The sequence below is a fragment of the Petaurus breviceps genome, unplaced genomic scaffold, assembly GCF_028583685.1.
Source record: "Petaurus breviceps papuanus isolate PSGF00001 unplaced genomic scaffold, PetGlider_PUasm1.0 221, whole genome shotgun sequence".
NCBI lineage: Eukaryota > Metazoa > Chordata > Mammalia > Diprotodontia > Petauridae > Petaurus > Petaurus breviceps.
The window spans coordinates 875309-900394 of NW_027185877.1; the positions used below are offsets into that span (position 1 = coordinate 875309).

At 35.8% G+C, this 25086-nt stretch overlaps 1 protein-coding gene across 2 annotated transcripts in view; it reads left to right on the forward strand.

Annotated features, from left to right (window-relative positions):
- Positions 1 to 25086, forward strand: part of PPFIA2 (PTPRF interacting protein alpha 2) — a 737051-nt gene that overhangs the window by 128778 nt on the left and 583187 nt on the right. For both annotated transcript variants that reach the window (XM_069094786.1, XM_069094785.1), the window contains exon 3: positions 15092 to 15145. In XM_069094786.1, the coding sequence (XP_068950887.1) occupies positions 15092 to 15145 (54 nt within the window). The remainder of the gene's footprint in view (positions 1 to 15091; positions 15146 to 25086) is intronic.

Consider the following 25086-nt stretch of genomic DNA (forward strand, 5'->3'; position numbering starts at 1 on the left):
CTTAGGCAGTCAGGATGAAAGGAAGGATTTCAGTCAAGGTCCCAGAGCTCTGAAGCCAGTGTTCATTCCACTGTACCTCAGTGGACATCACATACAAGTTGGAGTTGATTGTGGATTAGCATTACATTGCAAGCTATCTTTTACTACTAAGAGTTTGCAATTATATAATGTTGATGAGGTTTGTAAAGCACTTCACATATATCATTTCAGTTTTTTCATAGCAAACATGTGAAATAGGTGCTATTATTATCCCATTTTAAAGATGTGGAAACTGAGATTAAGACAAGATAAATTGTTTGCCTAGGCTGATGCAACTAGTTAAGTGTCTGAGAAAGAATTTGAACTTGGGTCTTCTTGTCTCCCAGTCTACTAGTTTATGCCAATTAGATGTAGCACAGCACTGTCTTTTGCAACTCTATAATGCACTTATCATTTAATATTGTGTGATTATTTTTTGTGTGTGTCTTCACCCTTTAGTGAGTTGTTATTTCCATTAGGACAGGGAATTTTTTTATTTAAACATAATGCTTCCCCCGTAACCTGTAACAATGCTATACATAGTAAGCTCTTAAGATACAAAAGATGAATGAATGGTTGTTAAATCAGTTTCCATCAAAAAGAAACACTCCTTGTGTTATGACCAAAGGGTCCATTTGGGGTTTACCAGAAAAGTTGAGGATTGCATGATGATAGTTAAGGTGGAAAATTATTGATATGAGAGCTCTTCTTCTAAGGATGGTTGGGGAAGGAGGAAACAAGACAAAGAAGCAGTCATTTGCTAAGTGCCTCTTAAGTGCCAGGCATAGTGCTGAATGCTTGAAAATATTCTCTCATTTGATCCTGACAACATTCCTACAAGGTATTGCTACCATTATCCCCATTTTACAGTTGAAGAAATTGAGACAGACAGAAGTTAAGAGATTTACCCAAGGTTATACAGCTACTGAATGTCTGAAGCAGGATTTGAACTGGGGTCTTCCTGATTTTAAGGCCCAGTGCTTTATCCACTATGTCAACTAGCTGCCTTTTGAATCCATCATGTTCAGGACCTCAACTATACTCTTGTGCTGAGATTGACAGATGCAGTTGAGGAAAAAAAAATCTAGTTTAAAAATGCTTTTTAAAAATAGTCATTTTCATATCCCTCCCCTCCCCAAAAATGAATACACATCCTTAGGGCTCACTATAGAAAGATGATTGATAAAATCATCCTGTATGTGTTTTCTGTTTCCTCCCAATAAATCTGTAAAGTTAGCAAGGAAACACTTGCTGCCTGAGTCCAGGGTAGAAAGAGGATGCCTCATTAGAAAACTAGGCTTCATCATCTGGGTATTTGCCTCAAGGAGTTGTTTGTCTATGATGAGCAATTGTTTCAATAAAGCATTATCTGGGAAAAAATAAGTTTTCTCATTTTAATGGAATTTAGGTCTCTGGGAGTTATTCCTTCAATTCGAACCTACACTGTGTAAAACATTAGCAGAGAATGAAAACACTTGGGGTTTGGGGTTATGTCATTGAACTGTTGAGTGACAGTGCTAAGAGGATGTAGCAAACATGAGTTTGTTTCCCTTTAAACCATTACGATGTTGGGTCATGTTGGAAATATTGTAAAGAAAGATAGCATTGAAATAGTGTTTACTTTGTCTGTTCAAAGGTTTATTTGGGTTTTTTTGAGGGGGGGAATAAACTGGAAAAAGTAGGATGGCTATATAAATAGATGTTTATTTTTACAAGTCAGATGGTAAAATGTTGAGTTGGGAATTTTTTTGTCCTTGGTATGTCTTATCTGGCATGCCATTTTTTGAGAGAGTGAGGGGATGTCAGAGAGAAATGGACCTGTGCTTTTATTGGTATATGGGACTCTCCATTAGACTGAAAGTTCCTTGAAAGCAAGGACTACTTTTACTATTTTCTGTATCTGCAGTGCCTGGTACATAGTAGGTGGCTTATGTTGAATAACAGACTGACTAGTGCAGATCAGCATCTAATTTGCAAAGGGAGGGCACTGAGAGATTGGCTTGCCCCCAGGTCTCATAGCCAGTATGTCAGAGATAGAATTTAAACTCACATATTGTAGCCTCAGAAGCTTTTTATTCATGTTGCCAACTATCCTTTGTAGATTAAACTGTTCAAAATCTTTTGTATTATCTGAACATAGGAGGGTAAATAATATATCAAAATAACACTAGAGATTTCATATAGTGTAATTGAGAAGAATATATGACATAAAGTAATTGATCATTGGGATCAATATTGAATTGTGCATGGAATCTTTTTTTTATTATTTGAGATAAAAGATGTGGAGGCAGTAGTGATCTGGATGTGGAGAAATGACCATAATCCATTGAAACCTAAATAGTTAAGTATTACTTTATATATATTAAAACATATTCTACTTAGCTTATATTTATGTGCAAAATTATATTTGATTTCTAAAATGAAATAAAATAAGATATATGAACAATTTCCAACTAATCAAGAATGACCCTGAAATGAATGCTCTCATTTGTTTTTTTTAACCTTCAGTTAGAATAGGAAAATAGCCAAGTTAGGTTGTAAAAAAATGTTTTTAATGAGTTTTAAGTAAGTAGATATAAATTTTAGACGTCAGATGATCTGAGTCTTATAATGGACTTCTGTTAATGTGCTGAATTTCTTTTTACTTTTCTTTTCATATTTCCCTAAACTTCTGTAAAATTACTTTGTATTCTTTTTATCAATGCCCAAATTAAAGATCTTGCTAACAGGTGATGTACCTGAGGACTTAATACTTGTCAAGAAAGAAATCCTATTCCTAGAAATGTGAAGCTGCCCAAAGAAAAGATCTTTTCCCCCTTTCCATGGTATCCATGCCAGGGGGAAGTAATACAATGTACAGCAGACCTTGACTAGTTGGATTAAGAACCATCCAGTGAACCCCTGCAGTCCCAGTTCCATTATATTCTCTGTTTAGTAAAAATTATTGACCTTTAAGTTTGCAAAGCAGTTTACCTATATTATCACATTTGATCCTTATGAGAACCCTATGAAAGAGGTAGCATTATTATCACTGTTTTATAGATGGGGAAACTAAGACTAAATAGATTAAGCTCCTTAACCATTGTCATGCAACTAATAAATGTTTGAAGCAGGATTTGAACTCAGCTCTTCCAGAATCTAACCCCAATGCTTAGTCCATTGTGCCACCTAGCTGTCTACTTAAACATACAATACCCCCTCCCCAGGCTATTATAACAAGCGGAGATGGTGCTAGTCTTAGAATAATAATTCATGTAGCCTTCTCTGCCAGTGCTGAGGCAAAAATCTATTCTTCTGGAAGCACTTATCCTCAATTTTTCCACCCTTCTTTTTCTAGTCTCTTTATTTCAGTTTGGGACACTTGATTTCTCTAATCCTTGGTTCCATTCAATTTCAGCTGTCTTAAACCCTGGCTAGAACTCACTGGTTCACACCTTGACCAGCTGTGGCTTGGACTAACATTCTACCTTTAAATGGGCCTCTACATATGTGTTAATTAACTCTTTTATTTTTATTCCTCTAGATAGCCAATGAATGATCTAAAGAGCTGACATTAAATGGACCTGCTTAGCCACCTGATTCGTTAACTAAATTGATTAAACACCCAGATATCCAGGTCTTTTGTAACATATAGCTAGATACAACATCTATGTAATGAAAAATCTAAAAATGTAATGAAAATAGGCCCTATAGTAAATTATCTCATATAAAAGAGTCAAGAGAAAACTGTTACAATGGAGTGGAAGAGCAGGAAGGTGAAAGGTGAAAGTCAATCTTTCTCTCATTGAATTTGGCTTAAGGAGGGAATAACATACACAGTCAATTGGGTATCTCACCCTACAGGAAAGTAGGGGGAAAGGGGATAAGAGGGGGTATGATAAAAGGGAGGGTAGATTGGGAGAGAGGGTTGTTAGAAGCAAACACTTTTGAAAAGAGACAAGGTCAAAGGAGAAAATAGAATAAATGGGGGGACAGGATAGGATGGAAGGAAATATAGTTAGTCTTATACAATATAACTACTATGGAAATGTTTTGCATAACTACATATGTACAACCTATATTGAATTGCTTGTCTTCCCAGTGGGAGGGGGTGAGGAGGGAAGAAAGGAAAGAATCTGCAACTCAAAGTTTTAGAAACAAATGTTAATAAAAAGTGTGTGTGGTTTTTTTACATGCAACTGGGAAATAAGATATACAGGCACTGGGGTATAGAAATCCATCTTGCCCTACAAGAAAGTTGGGAGTGGGGATGGGGGAGGATATGAGAGAACAGAGTGGGGTGAGGGGTATTCAATAGGCTTGATATCTTGGGGTGGGGATTAGGGGAGAAATGGTAGAGACAGGTAGAAAATTTGTAACTCAAAATCTTATGGAAATGAATGTTGAAAAATAAAAACAAAAACATTTAAAATAAATGAATAAGAAAATAGTCCCTATAGCAATCTAAATTTTGGAACCAATCTCAGAGACCATGTAATCCAACCCATAGACTTAGGGTTTCTCTTGTGTATCTAAGAATGTTTTATGTAAAAGAAGAAAACCTTTAAAAGACAGCATGGTAATATAGAAAGGACACTCTATTCGGGATAAAACCACCTGGGTTCAAAGTACAGCTCTGTTATTCACAACTTGCAAGAAATCAAGAACATCACTTTATCTTGCTAGGCTCAGTTTCCTCTTTTCATAAAATGTGTTAAAAGTAGATTTGATAATCTTTAAGGTCTAAAGGAAAGTATATGACAACAAAAATATTCTATATACAGTTATATAGATACTGATAGCTCAGAAAATAATATCATTTATTTACTAAATCTCTCTAGCTCACTGGGATAGGAGAAACTTTTTTCAGTGTGGAATTGTTGTTTGTCCTTCGTTGACTAAGAGGGCCGTGGCTTCAGGGAAGTGATGCTATGACATGCAGGTAAATTGGGTTTAAGTTAGGGAGTGCTGTGCAAAGTCAGCAGCGTCACTTTCTCCTCCAGAGACATCTGTTTCCAGTGGCAAGATATAGATCGGGGCAACTGAAGATGGTCTTTAGCAAGTCTCATTTTGACTGAGGCAACACCCATTCAGTGATTAAAGCTACATGAGAAATAAGGCAAAGAAGGGCCTTTCTTACCTAGTTAAAAAAAATCAGTCTGAGAGGGATAGACCCTCAGGGTTTCTAGAACGGAAACAATTCTAGTTTGAGTTTGAAGCTTGACAACACAAGTTATTACCTATATAGCATTGGATATATCATATAACTTTTCTGGTTTTCAGTTTCCTTATCTATAAAATAATGAGTTGGGCTAGAGGATCACTGAGGTCCTTTCTTGCTTTTAGACTATGCTTCCATCATCCTAAGCAATCCTAATAAATAATTTATATGGGCCTCAATTATAGGTGTGTTGAGACTATAAACAAGCAATTCACATTTTCTTTTGGTTTTTCTTTATTTTTCTCATAAAGCATGTTGCTCTAAAAAGAGAGTAGAGTCTGGAAATCCATTTGCTATATGGAATATTTTCCCCTATATTTGACATTAGTACAATGGAATTCTACCCAAATGTGGAATTATTTTTTTTCTGCTCATTATTTCTTGAAATCCCAGGAATCATTTAGTAGTAGTAGTAGTAGTAGTAGCAGCAGCAGCAGCAGCAGTAGTAGTAGTAGCAGTGGTAGTAGTGGCAGTAGTAGTAGTAGCAGTAGTAGTAGTGGCAATAGCAGTAGTAGTAGTAGCAGTAGTAGTAGTGGTTGTAGTAGTAGTAGTGGAAGTAGCAGTAGTAGTAGCAGTAGCAGTAGTAGTAGTAGAAGCAGTAGTAGTAGTAGCAGTAGCAGTAACAGTAGTAGCAGTAGCAGTAATAGTAGTAGTAGAAGCAGTAGTAGTAGTAGCAGTAGCAGTAACAGTAGCAGTAGTAGTAGTAGAAACAGTAGTAGCAGTAGTAGTAGCAGTAGTAGCAGTAACATTAGCAGTAGTAGCAGTAGCAGTAGTAGTAGCAGTAGCAGTAACAGTAGTAGCAGTAGCAGTAGTAGTAGTAGAAGCAGTAACAGTAGTAGCAGTAGCAGTAACAGTAGTGGTAGTAGTAGTAGAAGCAGTAGTAGTAGTAGTAGTAGTAGTAGCAGTACTAGTAGCAGTAGCAGTAACAGTAGTAGCAGTAGCATCAGTAGTAGTAGCAGTAGCAGTAGCAGCAGCAGCAGTAGCAGCAGCAGCAGCAGCAGCAGCAGTAGTAGTAGTAATACTAGTCCTAGTAACAACTAATATTTTATATTTTTAAGGGTTTGCAAAGCACTTACCATATATTTTCTCATTTGACCTTCACAATGACCCTCTAAGTTAGTTGCTCTTATTATCCCCCATTTACATATGAAGAAACCAGGACTGAGAGAGGTTTAGATATTAGCCTAGGTCCCATAAGTGATAAGTATCTGAAGCAGGCTTTGAACTCAGATATTCTTGATTCCCAAGTTCTGCTCTCTGGGCTATATTTCTATTTATTTCTTGTTAATTATATCACTACAGATCAGCATTTTAAACCTTCATAGAGTTGTTTCAGTCATGTCTGATTCTCCATGACCCTATTTAGTATTATCTTGACAGAAATACTGCAGTGATTTGCCATTTCCTTCTCCACCTCATTTTACAAATAAAGAAACTGAGGCTAACAAAGTTAAGTGACTTGCCCAGTGTAACGCAGTTAATGAGTGTAGACTGAGGCCTGATGTGAACTTACAAAAATGAGTCTTTCTGACTCCAGGACCAACGATCTATCAACTGTGCCACCTAGCTGCCTTTCATAGAGTAGAATATGGTAAATAAATATTACTGCTAATCCCACTTTCTTGTAAAATCCCATTCAACAGACATTTCTTTAATATTTGCAGGACATAATTTTATGTTTTAGGGCATTATGCCTAGGGATCCAGGGATGGAAACAATGTTTTCAGTCTTCAGGGAGTTTGTAATCTAGTAGAGTGGGGAAATAAGACAAAGGAATAATCAGAGTAAATGTTAATTGTCTATTAAGAAAATGGAGCCTGTGTAATTGTTATTTGACTTTCCTTATAGAAAATTTCTTAAGGAACAAATGACATAATAACTATAAAGTTATTATGGTAACTATATATATAATTAATTATATGATATGATATATATATATATATAATTATAGGTAACTATAAAGTTACCTATACTTTGCAGAATACAATTTTAAACATTTTCATGTAGTAGAAGGCCCAGAGAACTAACTCTCTCTCTGTCTCTCTGTCTCTTTCTGTCTCTGTCTCTCTCATCCCCTCTTCCCCCTTTGTGTGTGTATAGAAATTATATATATATATATATATATATAATGTATACACACACACACATATATATATAGATAGATATACACTCATATATGTATGTGTGTATATTATCCTAGAAGAACAAATAGAGAATTTCCCTCTTTGGGCCTGAGTCGTCTTCTGCAGGGTTTTGCTCAGCTTTTCTCTTGCCTATGCTGATGAAGTACTGAAACCAAACACTACATTAGGGAAAAAGAAAGAAAAAAAAAACTGGAGCAAACTATGAAGTATGTTTGCAAGCATTTCAGTGATGACATTTAACAACTAAATTAAAAATTTAAGTTTATCAAGAATCCCCCAAAATAGACCTTTTCGGTATGTCTGAGGCAATTATAATATTAAATCATATAATTCAATCATTTAACTATCAAAATAAAGGACTGTATCTTGCAGAACTGAATCTGAGTGTGTTGGTTTTTAGTCATTATGTTATTACATATCCCATGATATTTCCCTTAATATTTCTCAAGTCAGTATTATTAATAGAAGATAAACAGTTTTCAAGCTTTTGAAAAAATTTAAACCACTAACACGTTAAGAAATTGCAGTAACGGTCATTATAACATGCTAAATAAATGGAGGATGTACTAAAATGAATTTATAATATAATATCATAATTGTTTATACCATACTTATGTCAAAAAGTTAATTCTAGAACCAAGCTATTTGTAGGTGGTCCATAGACTTACATACCGAGGGAGGGACACACTATATGACCCTAGGTAAGTCATCTAGCCCTGTTTGCCTCAGTCCCTCATCTGTAGAAGAAGCTGGAGGAGGAAATGTCAAACCACTCTAGTATCTTTGCCAAAAAAAACTTCAAAATGGGTTCATGAAGAGTTGGACATGACTGAAACAACTGAATAGGTATATATGAATACACATATATGTATATTTTATGCACATCTAGATGCACATGTATATGTTTATATACATATTATAGGATATTGTTTATCCTTCATTCTCAAAGAGGACCAATGACATCATGAAGTTACTGTCTTGAGTTGTGTGAAAATTGGATTTGTTAGGTAGAGGTATGCAAAGTTATTAACCTCACTCTTTCCTCCAGAGGCATCGGAGTCCAAGGACAAAACAAAAATCAAGATGACCGGCGATGACCCAGGATGACTACATACCTGACCTTGAATAATTCCCCTTGCTCCTATAATACCACATTGGTGGAGGAGAAAATTGATACAGGGTTGTGGCTGTGATAAAGTTTCTTCAGGGCTGGTCCTCATATGTAATATATGGATATGAATATGGAATAATTATATACATATATCATATGTAATATATCACATATCAGGAATATGAGTGAATAAATGGTATAACATATACAATGAGGATCAAATGAGAAAATATATTCCTTTTCAAACCATAAAGCATTATGTGAATATTAGAAATTATTGATAGAGAATTTGATGTGAAAGATTTCTTTTTGCTGTAAGTAGTAATAATAAGAATAAGGCTAAATAGAACTTTTATAGGTTCCAGAAAACAAATTTAATTGTATAAATCAGAGAGACTTCATGTAATGAGACCCATGTTAAACATATGACTCTGAAAGATATACTTTATTCAAGAACAACAGGGTGGACAAAAAGCATGAATGCCTAAAGCAACATTTCCTCTTGGACTTTTTCCACAAGTTTATCTTCCAAGATGTATGGTGGAGAGAATTCAGGGGGTAATCAATAAAGGTAGAAAAAGAAAAAAAAAATTATGATCTGAGTGTATCACAGATGACATTAAATAAAAAGGAAATAGATGGAGAGTTTGTAAAATTTAACAAGCCTGACAATGGGACCTGACAGAGTGGTGATGAATGATGACAGACTCTAATTGTCCAGATTTATGCCGGAACTCCTCTTCGGCCACAGTTATTAGTAATTTATTTATTTTCTTTAACAATAGTTTTGTAACAAAAATATGGATTAAATGACAGACTGAGAATGATAATGGATGCAATTATATAAAAAATTAAAATAGGAGAGGATGGAGACATCCTGGTAGAGCTTTCTAGTATAGTCAGTTGAAATGTGGTGCTGGAGTTCAAGAAAGTGATAAGGGCTTTTTTTAATGGATTCTGAAACCATCTTCAGGGAAGTCATAATGGAAATCATGGGAGCAAATGAGATCAAGAGGCAAAAAACATAGCAAAGAGGACTGAACATAGAGAATTTGCAAGATTGACATCCTTATGGAATGCAAGTAATTGAGCCAACTCATGTGGCTTAGATATTGTCAGAAAGAGGAAGGAGATACTTTTTTCATTTGTACTCTGTCTTCTCAAATTGTTGTTCAGATTCAGCTGTGTTTGACTCATCATGACCCCATCTGGAATTTTCTTTACAAAGGTAATGGAGTGTTTTTGCCACTTCCTTCACCAAATACTCTATCCAGCTGACTGCCCCATGTGTTTTATTATACCCACCCAATGAAACGTAAGCTCGTTGACACTTTGTCATTTTATCTTTGTGTGGTGTAGTAGGTGGACACTGGGCTTGAAATCAGAAAAACTCATCTTCAAGAGTTCGAATCCGGCTTCAGACATTTACTGGTTTTGTGACCCTGGGCAAGGCACTTGACTCTGTTTGCTTCAGTTCCTCATCTGTGACATGAACTGGAAAAGAAAATGTCAAACCACTCCAGTATCTTTGCCCCACCAAAAAAAACAAAACAAAACAAAACTCTAAAATGGGATCATGAAGAGTTGGACATGATAGAAATGACTGAAAAATAGTAGACCCCCAAATGTTTGTTCTAACCAAGCAATAGCCATTTATGAACATTCCTTTCATGCCTTACGATGTCTAAGGCACTATGGTAGGTGCTGGAGATATAGGGATGTAATAAAAAATAGTTGCTGCTCTCAAGGGAATTACCTTCTAATGGGGATAAATGAATGTTGAGTTAATGACTTACCCAAAGTCCGGTTACAAGAAAGGACCAAAGCTAGAATTGGAACTATGTTCATGTACTTTCCATTATATCATGGGCAAAAGCTAAGTAATTCTCTTAAGTTGGGAACTTTTAAATGAATGTATTTTGAACGATTGACTTTTTAATGAATGTATTTCTTATACTTTTGTTCCTTTTTATAAAACTTCATCATGTACTGAAGTTAATTATAAATTTAAGAAGTTGACCAGGAGAATACATTGGTGTTCTTTGACCTCTTCATGTCAATCCTCCACATAAGATGCCTTTATTTGCCTACCACAGATATTCTCAAAGTGAGATTTAGAAATGCTGAGGCAGGGGGATTAGGGGTATGGTAGAATGGTGCTGTAGAAGTTGGATCTCAAGATTATTTCAGAGAATCTGTGATATCAAAACTGTTTTTATCACAAAACTAAACATTTTTAATTTTTAAAATCATAATTATAAATAGACATAATCTACATAAACAGAAATGGTTCAGGGAATTTTTAAGAGTGTGAAGTAGTCATGACCTCTGGTCAGACCGTTTTGACTAGACCTCTCTGTAGAGGGGCAGTGTGATGTAGTAGAGCAATAGATGACTTTGGATCCAAGAAAAGCTATGCTCAGGTCCCTCTTCTGACAAACTGTGTTACATGTGGCAAATCAATTAGTCTCTCATTGCTCTAGGTAACTGTAGTCTAGAAATTTCGGAGAAGACATGTTGTGCCCTGTCCTTATGCTTTCGTTACCTGTATTTGGAGATTCTCTAAATTGTGTCTATAAATTTTATCTCCAACCTGACTTCCCACAGTTTTCCAACATTCATCCTTTGCTTCAGCTAAACAGTATACTTAAAATTTTCAGTACAGAGAGTGTGATTTGTAGTGAGTCCTGAGGTACCGGCCTTGATGTCATAGTTATGTGATCCTAATCCAGTCACTTAACCTTGCTGTGCTTGGAAAATGAGGAACTATAATAATTATTTAATCAATCCTACAAGGTTCTTGAGAGGGAAACACTTTTAAGAACCTGAGTTATATGTATAGGTTCCTCGTTGATATTATTATCAACTTTTACCAATTAAATAAAATTATTTTCTGAGTTCCTGGAATGCCTTAGCCATTATATATTATATTGTATGCCTAGTATGTGTAGGAAATTATGCTAGGCAAAGGGAATGTGAAGATAACAATTAAATATTTCCTGCATTCAAGCAGCTTTCTTTTTATTGGAGGAAACATTTAAACATATAAACGAATATATAATATACAAAAAGCATATATAATCACATTATTGAGGGGTAGAAGGATGCCCGTAACTGATGGGATCAGGAAAGGCCTGATGTAGTACTTGACACTTGAGAGGAGCTTTCATAAATTTTTTATGAAAATTAAAAAAAAAAGGCTTTTAAGAGGTGAAGCTGAGGTGGGACTGCATTCCAGCATGGAGGGATAACGTGGACAATGCCCAAGCAAAAGGAGATGGAATGTCATGTCAGAGGACTAGTTCATGAAAGGGATTAATGTGTAATAAGTCTGGAAAGGGAGGCTGGAGTCAGGTTGTGAAGGTATTTAAGAGGTAAAAAGAAGAATGTCTTTTGTTAATCTTAGAGGCATTAGGGAGCCATGGGACCTTTTTGAACAAGGGAATGGCACAGTAAGAGGTATGTTTTAGGAAAATCATTTTAGCAACTCTGTGATTGGATTAGAGATAGATGGATCTTGAGATTTTATCTCAATTAGGACCATTGATCTCTAGGTAAATTTTATTCATTTTTTCATTAACATTGGCACAGTAACTTCTTCAGGTGTTCATATCCTCTCCCTCCCCTCCCCTTCTCCCTCTTCCCTCCCTCCTTCTCCTCCTTCTTCTTCTTCCTCTCCTCCTCCTCCTTCTCTCTCTCTCTCTCTCTCTCTCTCTCTCTCTCTCTTTCTCTTTTTCTCTCTCTCTCGATATAGGAATAGAAGGATGTAGGACAGTCTTAAATAAAAGTATTTTTTTGCATTTTTATTAGTTTCAGAAATTACCTGGGGAATCCCTCTACTGTACCTGGTAAACAGATACCATGGATTCTCTAGAGGGTGGATGTTGTTAAGTGGAATGACTGAATTCCTACAATTTATGCCCAACTATAGTAGGAACTTGCTACCTCTTGGCTAATCCATCTCTGAACCTAGGTTTGAAACTTACAGTAATTTATGAACTGTTATAGCTAGGATAGAGCAGTTTTCTGAGCCTCAGATTCTTCATTTGTAAAGTGAAGATCTCAGAGTTTAAGGAGAGTCAGGCACATGGCGTGGATTCCCAAGTGTGACTTGAACCATATTAAAATGTAACTGGGGAATATTTGACAAAAGAAATAAAATACGATAAAGTAGAGATAACAACACATTTTAAAAATTAATTTTTGGTTTTCTGGAAAGCTTAGGTGTGATTTAATGGCCCTCATTTCTATTTGAGTTTGACACATTGGACTAGATGATCTCTACTTTTTCTTCCGGGTTTAAATCTTAGGAAATCATGAACCTGAGGTTACAGCTTTTGCTAGGAACTGTGCTTTCTCTGTGGTTACCAAGGAAACACCTGGGAAAAAGCAGGCTTGGTACTGTCAAGTGTATTTCAGGCATGGCTTTATGGGTTCCTTGAGGGGATAGAGCCACAGGCAGCTATCAGAGTTACCTTTGCCTCAAGGTGCCTGTGTTCAAAATGTGGGCTTTGAGACTTAGGTAACTATCCATTACATTTAAAGAGGATATGTATGTAATAATTAATTAGAAACAGTAATGATTAAACAGATATTCAGTTGTGTGGTGGTATAAATGTCAGAAAAATGGCAAAGATCTTGTTTTACTGATGTGTGAGGATGCCAGATATATATCTATATGCATTTGTGTGCATGTGTGTATACACACACACAAGCATACACACACCAATATACCCTTAGTATTAGGAATGCACTGATTTTATAGTTACAGAAATCTATTTTGTAGGACAAGATTCAATAAGAGCAAAAAAAGGTTATGGGAAGAGATTTAACTCGAGGTTAGTTATAAAATAGATAAACTAAATTTACAATCAGTAGTAGCCTACTTTTATGTAGTACTATAAGGTTTGCTAAGCACTTTACATATTCCATGTCGTTTGTTCTTACACTGTGAGGAAGGAGATATTCCAGTCACTGTCTTACCCAGATGAGGAAACAGAAGCAGAGAGTGATTAAGTGACTTGCCTGGGGACACAGAAATCATAAGCACCTACAGCGGGAGTGAACTTTTTTTTTTCCTAGTCCATTGCTAATCAGTGTACCAACAAGCTGCCCAAAAGAATGAAGAGAGCTAAATCTGAAATATCACTGAAATATATTCTTGGCTATGGAAAAGAGCCACTGATGTATGAGTTGTTTTCCCATAGACCAACATAACCAGATAAGTTAGGGGATTGTTTTGCAAATGGTACTACCTAAACTCTTCTGTGGGATATTGTATTTGACTCAGATGTTTTTTTTTTAATTATTGTTTTAATTTATGATGAAGTTTATTTACTTGAAGTAAGGATGGGGAGATCCAGCCATGCTATCATCTCTTTTGATCAATATATAATTGAATTGAGTTGCTATAGCATGTTAGATTTTATGAAAATGTGCAAATAGCATAATTTTCAGTTTCTGAGAGCTTATATTTTGAAATGTTTCCTTACAGGTGATAAAATAGTGGATAGGGTTAGAGATTTAAAGGTCAGAAAGACCTGAGCTATAATTCTGCCTCAGTGGTTTTCTGGTTGTATGACCATTGCCAAGTCATTTAAACTCTCTACACCTCCATTTTCTCATCTGTAAAATGATGAAATAATATAATGTAATAAAATGTAATAATAGCACCAACCTTTAAAGAGCTGTTTTGAGGACTAAATGGCATTACAAATGCAAACTGTCTTCTGAAACTTGTGTACTACATGTTAACTTAGTATTATTGTTATCATTACTTGGGGATATATACTATTTACATTGGGAAAACCTTTTTGCCCCCCAAATTTTTTAATATTTATTTTAAAACAAATTGGGTGTTTTTTTAATTAATTCTTTTTTCTATGTGAATTTTATTTTGTGAAAATAATTTCATAAGTTATCTTTAAAAAGTCATTAAAATATATTTCTTAAATATATCATGATCACAAAACACTATTGGATACAAGAACAAGAGGGAAGTAATAAAGAGCTGAATAGGACAGGCTTCCTTACCTTAAGAAACCTGAAATTGTTTGAGGGAAAAAGGTAGATACACAACGATATTATAATGTGGAAGATATAAATTACATAAGAGAGGTTAAATAAGAGTTCATAAAAGAAGGTAACATTTGATTGGACTGGGAAATAACAAAAAATAGGGCTTACACTTTTGCTTTTGCTTACGTAATGAAAACTGTTAAAATTTGTAGCATCCCATCATATTTTAAAGGCACTTATACCATCCAATTGTACTTAGCTGAAATTCTTCCTTCACACTGAAAGTTAGGCAACTGGAAGAAGGTCAGAACTCCTTTCTCATTTGTAATCATCCACTTAGCATACATAATTTTTTAAAGTTGTACCACCTCTCTGGATTATTAAACATTTTAATGAGAAATATAATAAAAATTGCTCATCCTTTGCATACTATTTGGATATTCCTATTTGCCCAGTCTATTTTTAGGTTGTGGGGGAAAAAAATCTCAACACATTTGCTGATGCAATGAAACTTTCAAGCAAATAATAATCGGTAGAGGTTTGGAACATTTGTCCTATTCTGAGTAGTCTTTTACAATCAATGCCTCTCTCCTTTTTCAGGACATCGAAGCCCTAACAGGAGGACTGGCTGGTTCTAAGGGGGCTGATCCTCCGGTAAGTGCATCTTCCTATCCAACACATTAGTCTTAATTACTACTGAGTGAAGCGATGTGTACCACAGCCTTTCAGATATGATAATTAGTTGCATGCCATTTGCCATGGATATGTAATTTTGAAGGGTGACATAATTGTGAAAAAGGAAAAAAAAATAGAAACTGCTTTGAGATAAAATTTTAGTCTTGTAAAATGGCAGGCTATCAAACTTGAGATTTATTTCCATTTCTAGTTGTGTTATTTACATAACACTAAAAATAACTTTTCATCACACATTGAAATATTGTCGTCTTTGGAATGAAGAAAATATGGTTTTCTCTTCAGTCTAATATGATGCAATGGAAGTGGGAGATTGTTGCTCCAGAAATGAATGGGCCAGATCTCCGTGGAAATCAGTTTTATGGATGCCTAGAAGGGATATGGTATCAACAATGTGTGACTTATTTTTCATTTATAGCTTTGGGCAGCTTCTTGAAAATGGCAGAACTGGTTCCGAACTAGATCTCTTGATGGCTTTAATGGTCCAGCATATGCACATCTTAGATTCCTCAATGGTCACGTCTGTTATTCAACATGGGCAAAAATTCTTTCAAGTGATCTTTGTGACAGAGTTAGGAGGCTAAAACTGACTATGAAGTATACATATGTTATAATGTGACTGAATCTATGAGCCATGTTACATACAGAACTTCTAGGGCAATCTTGTAATTTTATAATCTTTCCTCATATATACCGAGATCTCAAACTTCTGTCATATGGTTAACAAAGCAGGAAGTTAACATGTGTGCAGTGCTCTACATCTTACAAGTTGCTATGAGATGTTCCAGAAGGCAGTTCCAAAGAGGGGAGGGTTAATGGGGATTCTGCTTTGGTTCTCTTTCCTTATTTGACTTGATTTGCGTGGGAAATATTTTGCTTGCTAATTTTTGATGTAGGCAAATACTTTTGCTGATTTTCTCAGACTTGATCAGTCAAGAATACTAGTAGATGATTCTTGGAAATGTATGTGAGGCTACGGAGACTATTGAGAGCCTCACACATTTTCCTAGATAATTGATTGAAAATATTTATTATATAGTTACATTAAAGGGCAACCTAGCTAAGACATATGAGAAGTGGCTTTCAGTATGGTATAATTTCAAGGGCACTAATAAAAACTTTTTGACCCAGTCAATATCTTCACCACATGATTAGTAGGAATTACTAAGTGCTTGCTGTATGTCAGGCATTATGTTAAGCATTTGGAATATAAGATAGGGCAAAATTGTGTCCCTGCCCTGCAGAAATTCATGCTGTAAAAGAAAAGACAAGCATAAAAATAACTAGGTACATCTTAGATGTATACAGTGAAGGTAGGTCATCTGAAAGGGTAAGACATTAATAGTTGGTGGGGGGTAGGGGCTTAGAAAGTCCTGGAACATTTGGGTGTTCAGATGAGTCTTGAAGGAAGCCAGGGAAACTTAGAATCATGGGTAAGAGTGAGAGCATTCCTGGAACAAGGGAAGGCAAGAGCAATAAGAGATGTGGTGTCATCTTCTGGAACAGTAAGCAGTCTAGAGGGGAAGTACTACTGTAAAGTCAAGCAGGAACAGCTCTCCAGAGGACTGCTTCTGTTGCAGTTTAAACCCAGGGAACCAAAAACGGTTGAGGTGGGGACTTTGCCCTCCCAAAACCTGTTAGGGTTTCATGATTTGTTGTGGTGGAACTGTCTCAAATAGAGTATTAATCCTGGAGAAATAAAGGAATGTACTCAAACTTTGTATGGATGAACTACCTTACATTCTCTCGGAAGAATATTATACTTATCATTTATATGTTGTTTCCCCCAATAGAATGTAAACTTCTTGGCAGTAGCTAATGTTCCTTTTCTTGTCTTTGTATCCCCAGCAGCTAATACAATATAGTTAGTGTTTAATAAGTGCTATTTGATAAATCAGTTTGGAAAATATCAACTCAGTACCTATTGTATGCAGTATCACCCTTCTTCTTTTACCACCCCCCCACCATTAAATTTTTTTTCTCAGAAAAAAATCTGGTAAGCTATTTTACATTATGATTTATAGCATTATATATTACATATTTATTATTAATAATTCTATGCATACATAATTAAAATTTATGTTAAAATGAAAAATAACATAGAGAACATGCCTAATACTAAATATTTCCTGAAGGAAGTCCTGTAGATTCTGAAGATCTTTCAGTTCAGCAAGGACTTGTTAAGCACCTGCTTGCTATGTGCTGGGCACCAGGGACCCAGAAAAAAGAGTTTGTATCCTATAAGAATTTAGCCCTTTTATAAAACCTTGGACTGCAGTGGAGCTACTTTGGTAAAAATAAAATTGGCTTTGTATTTCTTCTGTCTACTTTGAACTTTCAAAGTGTTTTTTTTAAACAAAATTGTTTCATTCAATTCTTGTGTCCTACCCTCCCCTACTTCTTTTAACTATGGAGTTTGATATGAGTTTCAAGAGACTTTCTGCCTACCTCTCCAAAGGAAGAGCATACCTTCCATCAGAAAACTAAAAAAAAAACACAGAAATTGTTATTAAATGATACATAAATGCAATCAGTGTGAAGTCTTGCGTTTTATTCCTTGTCATTAAGAACATTTTCTGCTAGGTTACCCATTCTATTTTTTTCAGGTCTAAGGTTCATGATCTTCATGGCAATGTTAAAGCCCACTACCCAAAGCACTTGATTATGGCATTTTAATTAGAATTAAATTCAAGGTCCTGTGATTATACATTCATTGACTAGAGCACATAAAATACTGAATTCTGAATAGACTGTTGCAAAGATGCATAGCCATGGAACAGCTCCTCCACCAAGATAATGGGAATCTATTTAAATAGACATCTTGAGGTGACTAAGGTATAAATGAAATTGCAGATTTTACTGCAGGAATGCCTAAATGGCTCCTTTGAAGCCATAGTAGAAAATAAAAGAAGTTGTAAGAGCCAAGTTCTCATCATGTAAAATTATAATATGTGTGCAGTTGCTTGTTAATTTTGAAATTTTGGTGGAAAATTACTTTTATTCCTCCATTGTAAATGCAGTTCCTGCTAGTGAATTCTGAATGACTCTTGGATTTGTTTCTTTGATTTATACTGATAAAGATGATTTTCACTTTTTTTAAATAAAAACAACTATTCCTGTCTGAAGTTCAATGAGACATTTATGAAAAAGAATATCCATGATATCTATGACATCAAGTGAAAATGAAAACAATTTAAATCTTAAAATAGATGAAATGAAGAAGAAAATATTTTCTTGGTTTTAACTCGAAAATTTTCAGGGCAGCAAATGAAAAAGAAAGATTTTCTAAGTTGTTTAGACACTCTAACTTTTTGGTAATTATGGCGGTGGTTGGGGGGAGGGCAAGGAGGAACACCTAAAGAAAAATATTCTCCTGTATGTTACAGATTTTTTCTTTAAAAAATCATCAAAAATCATGATAAAATTTTTCATTCCTTTCTCTCATGACGCTTGAATAAAATGATAACATATCGGCTCTGTGCTATATTGGTTTCCATCTCTGGTTAGAATGTCAGAGGGAGCTGCTGAGTGTGTTTTGTGGACTACCTGTGCAGGATATAGAGGAAGACCCAAATAAGCATCACCTCAGATGAAGATGGACATATGGATTCTAATTGCTACTTTGGTAGGGAGTACTAGAATCACAGGGTTGGGAGGGATCCCAGTGGCCAAGCATTTCAATCAACCCTGAACATAATGCCCTCTGTAATATACCTACCCTTTACATGTAAACTTCCTAGTGAAAGGAAATTGTGAAACAGCTTCTTTTTACTTTGGGAAAACCCTGATATTTAGTTGGTTTTTGCTTACATGTAGCCCAAATTATTGTCTCTTCATTTTATATCATTTACCTCTTCATACAATGATAAGAATATGAAATTTTTTTGATAATATTTAAAGGCAATGCCATGTGATTAATTTATACAATAGTCCTTTTTTTGGTATCTCATGACCATAATATGGTGGTTAGGGCTCTTAATCCTCACAACATTTAAAACTAAAAAAAATCTCAGAGGCTGATCCATGTTGGTAAAGAAAGAGGCTAATTTTTTTTAAATTTCTCCACCCTAGATATCAGCTACACCATAGAGAACACAAGAAAGGGGAGTACATGTCATATTTTAAAAGAATATTTAAATTATATTTTGATATACCAAGGGAATTCTGAGCTGGGTAATATGAGAGCTTCCTCCAGTGGTATCAGTAAAGATCACATTTTAATTATAAACAGAATTAAAAACAATCATTTAACAGTTCCATTTTCTTCATAAAAACAGATGCTCCAATTACCTAATTTTCTCTGTGATTATAATCAGGTTTTGCTCCAAGACACTCAGTGACCTAAAAGAATAACACCCTTTCCAAAGCTGTATCTAAATGAAGGCACACAAAAAGTGTGGGAAGAAATTTACAAGTGTTCATGGATTTGGACATTTTGTTAATGTCAGAGTCATTTCCAGCCTATGAAACTTTTATTTTAAGCCTTTTCCCAAAGGCATTTGTTTCTGTCTGATTATCAAAACCAGCTCTGACACTGGTCTGAATTATATATAGGAATCTAACTCAGGGAGCAAGGCAAATTAGTTTATTTTTTCCAGGAATAAAGTTTGAGTTCAAAAGTAGATCTCAAACTGAGAATGTAGTCCTGGGGAGAAGGGGGTATGGAAGTGGTGGTGGGGTGGTGGTGGTGGTGGTGGTGAAGGGGAATGGCAGAGTATTTAACTAAGCACAATTTACACAAACTTCAGTCTGTGTGGGAAAGAGATGCAGTCAATGACAGTACAAAGAATGGCTTTTTGATGAAGGCCTAGGAAGGTGACTGATATCAGTAAGAACTAGGAGCAGCTACAGGGACCCAGCCATGAGGAGACTGGACTTGAGGGATGGGTCCAATTCATGTAAGAGACAAAGGTATAAGACCAGAAACCACATTATTAAAGAGGTATTGTTAAGCCCAGGGACTTAAAACTAGTGAATCTGGAGGACATGGCAAGAATTTAAGCATGGACAGACACTTCAACAAAAAGCTCTAATTTTGCTGAAGAATATTGTCACTGGATGCAAGAATTATACAGTAATAGAGGGAAAAAGTGAAATATGCATAGAGCTCTGGCTGTGGATTCAAGACTTGGGTTAAATACTGATTCTTATACATAATATGTGACGATGTGCAAGCTTTTATCTTTTCAACATCCAGGAACATCAATGAGACTGTAAATTGCTGATGATTTAGTAATATGAATAGATAGAGTGTCTGATATGATGAGATTTTTCCCATGATGATTTTTTTTTCAGGTGAGATGGTAAGATCTAGAAAGAACATAGTCTGTCCTTCAAAGAACTGGGTCAAATGACTTAGTAGAAGTATTAGTTATGAGTTCTGATAATAAACTCTATCATTGACAAAGTTCCTTAACCTTTGAATCTCTATACCCTTACCTGTAATATTCACATAATCCTTTCACTATTCACTTTATAGGCATTGTAAAGTATTGCTATCTTTTTGATACAAAATATGATTTTTGAATGATATTATATCCCTCTTTATACAGGAAGGAAAAATGGAAAATACTTACATTTCTGTATACAATAAACAAGAAAGAGTTAAAAATAAGTAAATGGAGAAAAACACAAATTATATAAAACATATATTTCTCTGGAAAATTCTTCTTTGTTATAGTCATTGTGACTAGGACATATAAAGGAATATGTATCTAAATACAAATTAATTAAATATAAATTTATATTTTATAAAATAGCCTTCTTTGGTATTTCGTGACCATAATATGGTGGGTAAGGTTCTTTTTATTTCAAATGCTTTATTAACTTCTGATTAACATCATTCATTTTTCCAGATTTTGAGTTACAAATTTTCTCCTCATTTTTCCCCTACCCACCTCCCCAAAATAGCATTCCCAAAGGATATCTGCTCCTCCAATCTGCTCTCTCCCATATCTTCTCCCATACCGCCTTCGACCTTTACAGTAGGGCATGGTGGATGTCTATGCCCCAGTACCTATATATCTTATTTCCCGATTATATGTAAAATAGTATCAATAACAGTATATATATATATATATATATATACACACACACACATACACACACACACACACACACATATATATATATAATCTCAAACATTTGATTTTATAACTTTGAATTCCAGATTCATTCCCTTCCTCCCTTGTCACCCACCCTTACTGGGAAGATAAGCAATTCAGTATAGGTTGTAGATGTGCAGCTAATGCAAAACATTACCATAGTAGATATATTGTAAAAGGCTGACTATATTTCCCTCCCTCCTATCCCAACTCCCATTTGGACTATTCTCTACTTTGATCCCGTCCCTTTTCAAAAGTGGGTGCTTCCAACTTCCCTCCCCCCAGCCTGCCCTCACTTCCATCACCCCCCATTCCCTTCCCCCCAATCTCCTGTAGGGTGAGATACCCTGTTTAGTTTGTATGTCATTCCCTCCCTGAGCCAAATTCAATAAGAATAAGGTTGACCTATTCCCTTTTGCCTTCCTATTCTTCCCCTCCATTGTAGCCATTTTCCTTTGCCTCTTCTGTATGAGATAGTTTACCCCATTTTGTTTCTCCCTATCTCCTCTCATTATATTCCTCTTTTGCCTCTTAAGTATCATCCCTTCCTATTAAATTGGTCCTGTGCCTTCTAACTATCTATGCCTGTAAACATATATGCACACAATCACATATATTTTCATAAGCCCATATACCCTCATATATAGACATATATATATATATATTCCCTTCAACTATTTTCATACTGAGAAAATATTCATCAATTACAATTATCATTTTTCCATGGAGGAATGTAAATAGTTCAAATTTGATAAGTTCCTTATGATTTTTTTCCCACTTTAGATTCTCATGCTTCTCTTGCTTCTTGTATCTGAATGTCAAATTTTGTATTCAACTCTGGTTTTTTCATCAAGAATGCTTGAAAGTCTTCTATTCCACTGAATGACCATATTTTCCCCTGAAACATGATACTCAGTTTTGCTGGGTAGGTGATTCTTTGTTTTAATCCCAGCTCATTTTACTTCTGGAAAATCATATTCCAAGCCCTTCCATCCCTCAGTGTAGAAGCTGCCAGATCCTGGTCTATCCTTTTTGTGTTTCTGCAATATTCAAATTGTTTCTTCCTGGCTGCTTGTAATATTCTCTTCTTGATCTGGGAATTCCAGAACCTGGCTATAATAGTCCTAGGAGTTTTCTTTTTGGAATCTATTTCAGGAGGTGATCAGTGGATTCTTTCAACCTCTTTTTTGCCTTCTGGTTCTAAAACATCAGGGCAGTTTTCCTTGAGAATTTCTTGGAGGATGATTTCTAGGTTCTTTTTTTTTTGATCATGGCTTTCAGGTAGTCCAATAATTTTAAAATTATCTCTTCTGGATCTATTTTCAAGGTCAGTGTTTTTTCCCATGAGATATTTCACATTGCCTTCTATTCTTTCATTTGTTTGGATCCGTTTAACAGCATCTTGATTTCTCATAAAGTCATTAGCTTCCATTTGCTCCAATCTAATTCTGAAGGAATGATTCTCCTCAGTGAGCTTTTGAGATTCTTTTTCCATCTGGGAAACTCAGTTTTTTAAGGCATTCTTCTCCTCATTGCCTTTTTGAGCCTCTTTTGCCATTTGAGTTAGTCTATTTTTTAAGGTATGATTTTCCTTAGTAAGGCTCTTGACTCTCATTTCATAATTTTTCTTGCATAGTTCTCATTTCTCTTCTCAATTTTTCCTCCACTTCTTTTATCTGCTTCTTAAGGTCCTCTATGGCCTGTAATCAGCTTGTGTTTTCCTTTGAAGATTTTGGTGCAGGAGTTCTGACTTCATTGAATTCTTCCTCTTCCATGCTTTGATCCTTTTTGTCCCCAAAATAGGAGTCTATTCTTGGATTATTCTGTTTGCTTCCTTTTCCTGGTCATGTCACCCCTCAGTCACTTGACCCCTGAACTTTTTGCCACAGTAGGACTCAGCCACCAGACAGGGGAGCTTTCGTCCCAAATGCTGGGGTTTTCTCAGCTGCTGGAGGTATTAGATGGGTGCCCTCTCTGAGGCCTCCACACACTCTGGCAAGCTGGACACACACCCCAGGACCTCCACCCTAGACTGCAATCCAGATCCAAGAAGGTTAAAGCAAGAACAATTACCCCTCAGACTGGTGCTTGGTCCCCCTACAATCTGCAGGTCAGGAGCTGAAGCTGTCACGTGGCATTGGCTGTGCCAGGGCACCTGGATGGCTTCTGGCCCAGGTTGGAGGAGGCCGAAGCACTCCCAACTATTGGGTCCCAAAGTCCACTCTGCACTGACCTCTCACTTTGTCCTTCACATCTATGTGTTGATAAATCTGGAAACGGCCTCAGCTGCTGCTGATCTGGATTTCCTTCAGCCTGTGGTTGGTCACTCCCCCCCCCCCCCCGGGGGTCCCCCTCCTCTGTCTCCTGTCTCGTGCAGGGCTGGGGTCGGCTCCCAGTGTGCTGAGCTGGCTGATTCCTGCCGGCCTGCCAGGTTCTCCTAAGCAGGAGGTTAGATTTTCTGTGTCATTTTGTGGGTTCTTTAGCTCCAAAGTTTGTTCAGAGTCCACTTTTTACATGGATTGCAGAAGGTGGAAGCAGGAGCCCTGAGGAAGTCTTGTTTGTACTCTGCCATCTTGACTCCACCCCCATGGTTACGGTTCTTAATCCTTACAACATTTATAACTAAATAAATCTCAGAGGCTGATCCAAGTTGGTAAAGAAAGAGGCACAGTTTTCTTTAATTTCCTCCTCTCCATATCAGCAACACCATGTAGGACATAGAAAGGGGGAGCACATATCATATTTCAAAAGAATATTGAAATTATATTTGATATTCCAAGGTTTAGTTATACAACAGGCTAAATTATATCCCCTAATATAAAGTGCTCCTTGAGAGATTTCCTTTTTGGAAAGACAACTGATAGCCTGCTCCAGGGCAACAGATCTGGGACTCTTTTAAAGCCAATGACAGCAGGAGTTAGTGGTAGACTGAACCTTACTCAATAAACAAAACTCACCTAAGGATATGGTGGTTGCATACAAGTAAGTATTTATTTAATGTTTTGTCTTATGTCAATCTCATAAATTCTTATAAGAACATAGTCTTGGGAACATATTTCTCATTCAACAGAAATACATCAAAATACTCTTGTAAGCCAAAATTGTTATTCTTTACTATAAACCTTAAAGATACACACGTATAAGCATGAAGCTTAATAACAGTACTGATATACTTTAAAACTGTGTCCTTGTTCTCTACCAGTTTTCTTAGCAGCAGATTAAAAAGCCATAAACAGCTTTTCAAAGAGGATAAAATTAGATTATAAATAAATGTGGCCTAAGGCATATTACTTATACCTTCAGGCTTGCCAACCTCTGAGAAGGAGGTTGTAGGGGTACCCATCAGAAAAGCAGAGCATTAAGAGATTTGAATTGTCCCCTAAGTACTATTTTGGCTGCGTGTCACAAATTTTAGTATGTTGTCTCATTGTTGTCATTATCTTTAATCAGAATTTTTTTTTGTTTTTATGACTTGTTCTTTGACCCATTCATTCATTAGGATTAGGTTATATAGTTTTCGTTTAAATTTTAATCTATGATTCCATGGTCCTCTACTAAATGTAATTATTATTGTGTTATAGTTCTGAAAAGGATGCATTTAATATTTTTGCTCTTCTGCATTTGGTTGTGAGGTCTTTAATGTCCCAATACATGGTCAATTTTGTGAAGGTTCCATGTACAGCTGAGAAAAAAAGTATGCTCCTTTCTGTTCCCATTCAGTTTTCTGCAAAGATTTATCATGTTTAACTTTTCTAAGATTCTAGCTACCTCCTTGAGTTTTTTCTTCTTAATTTTATA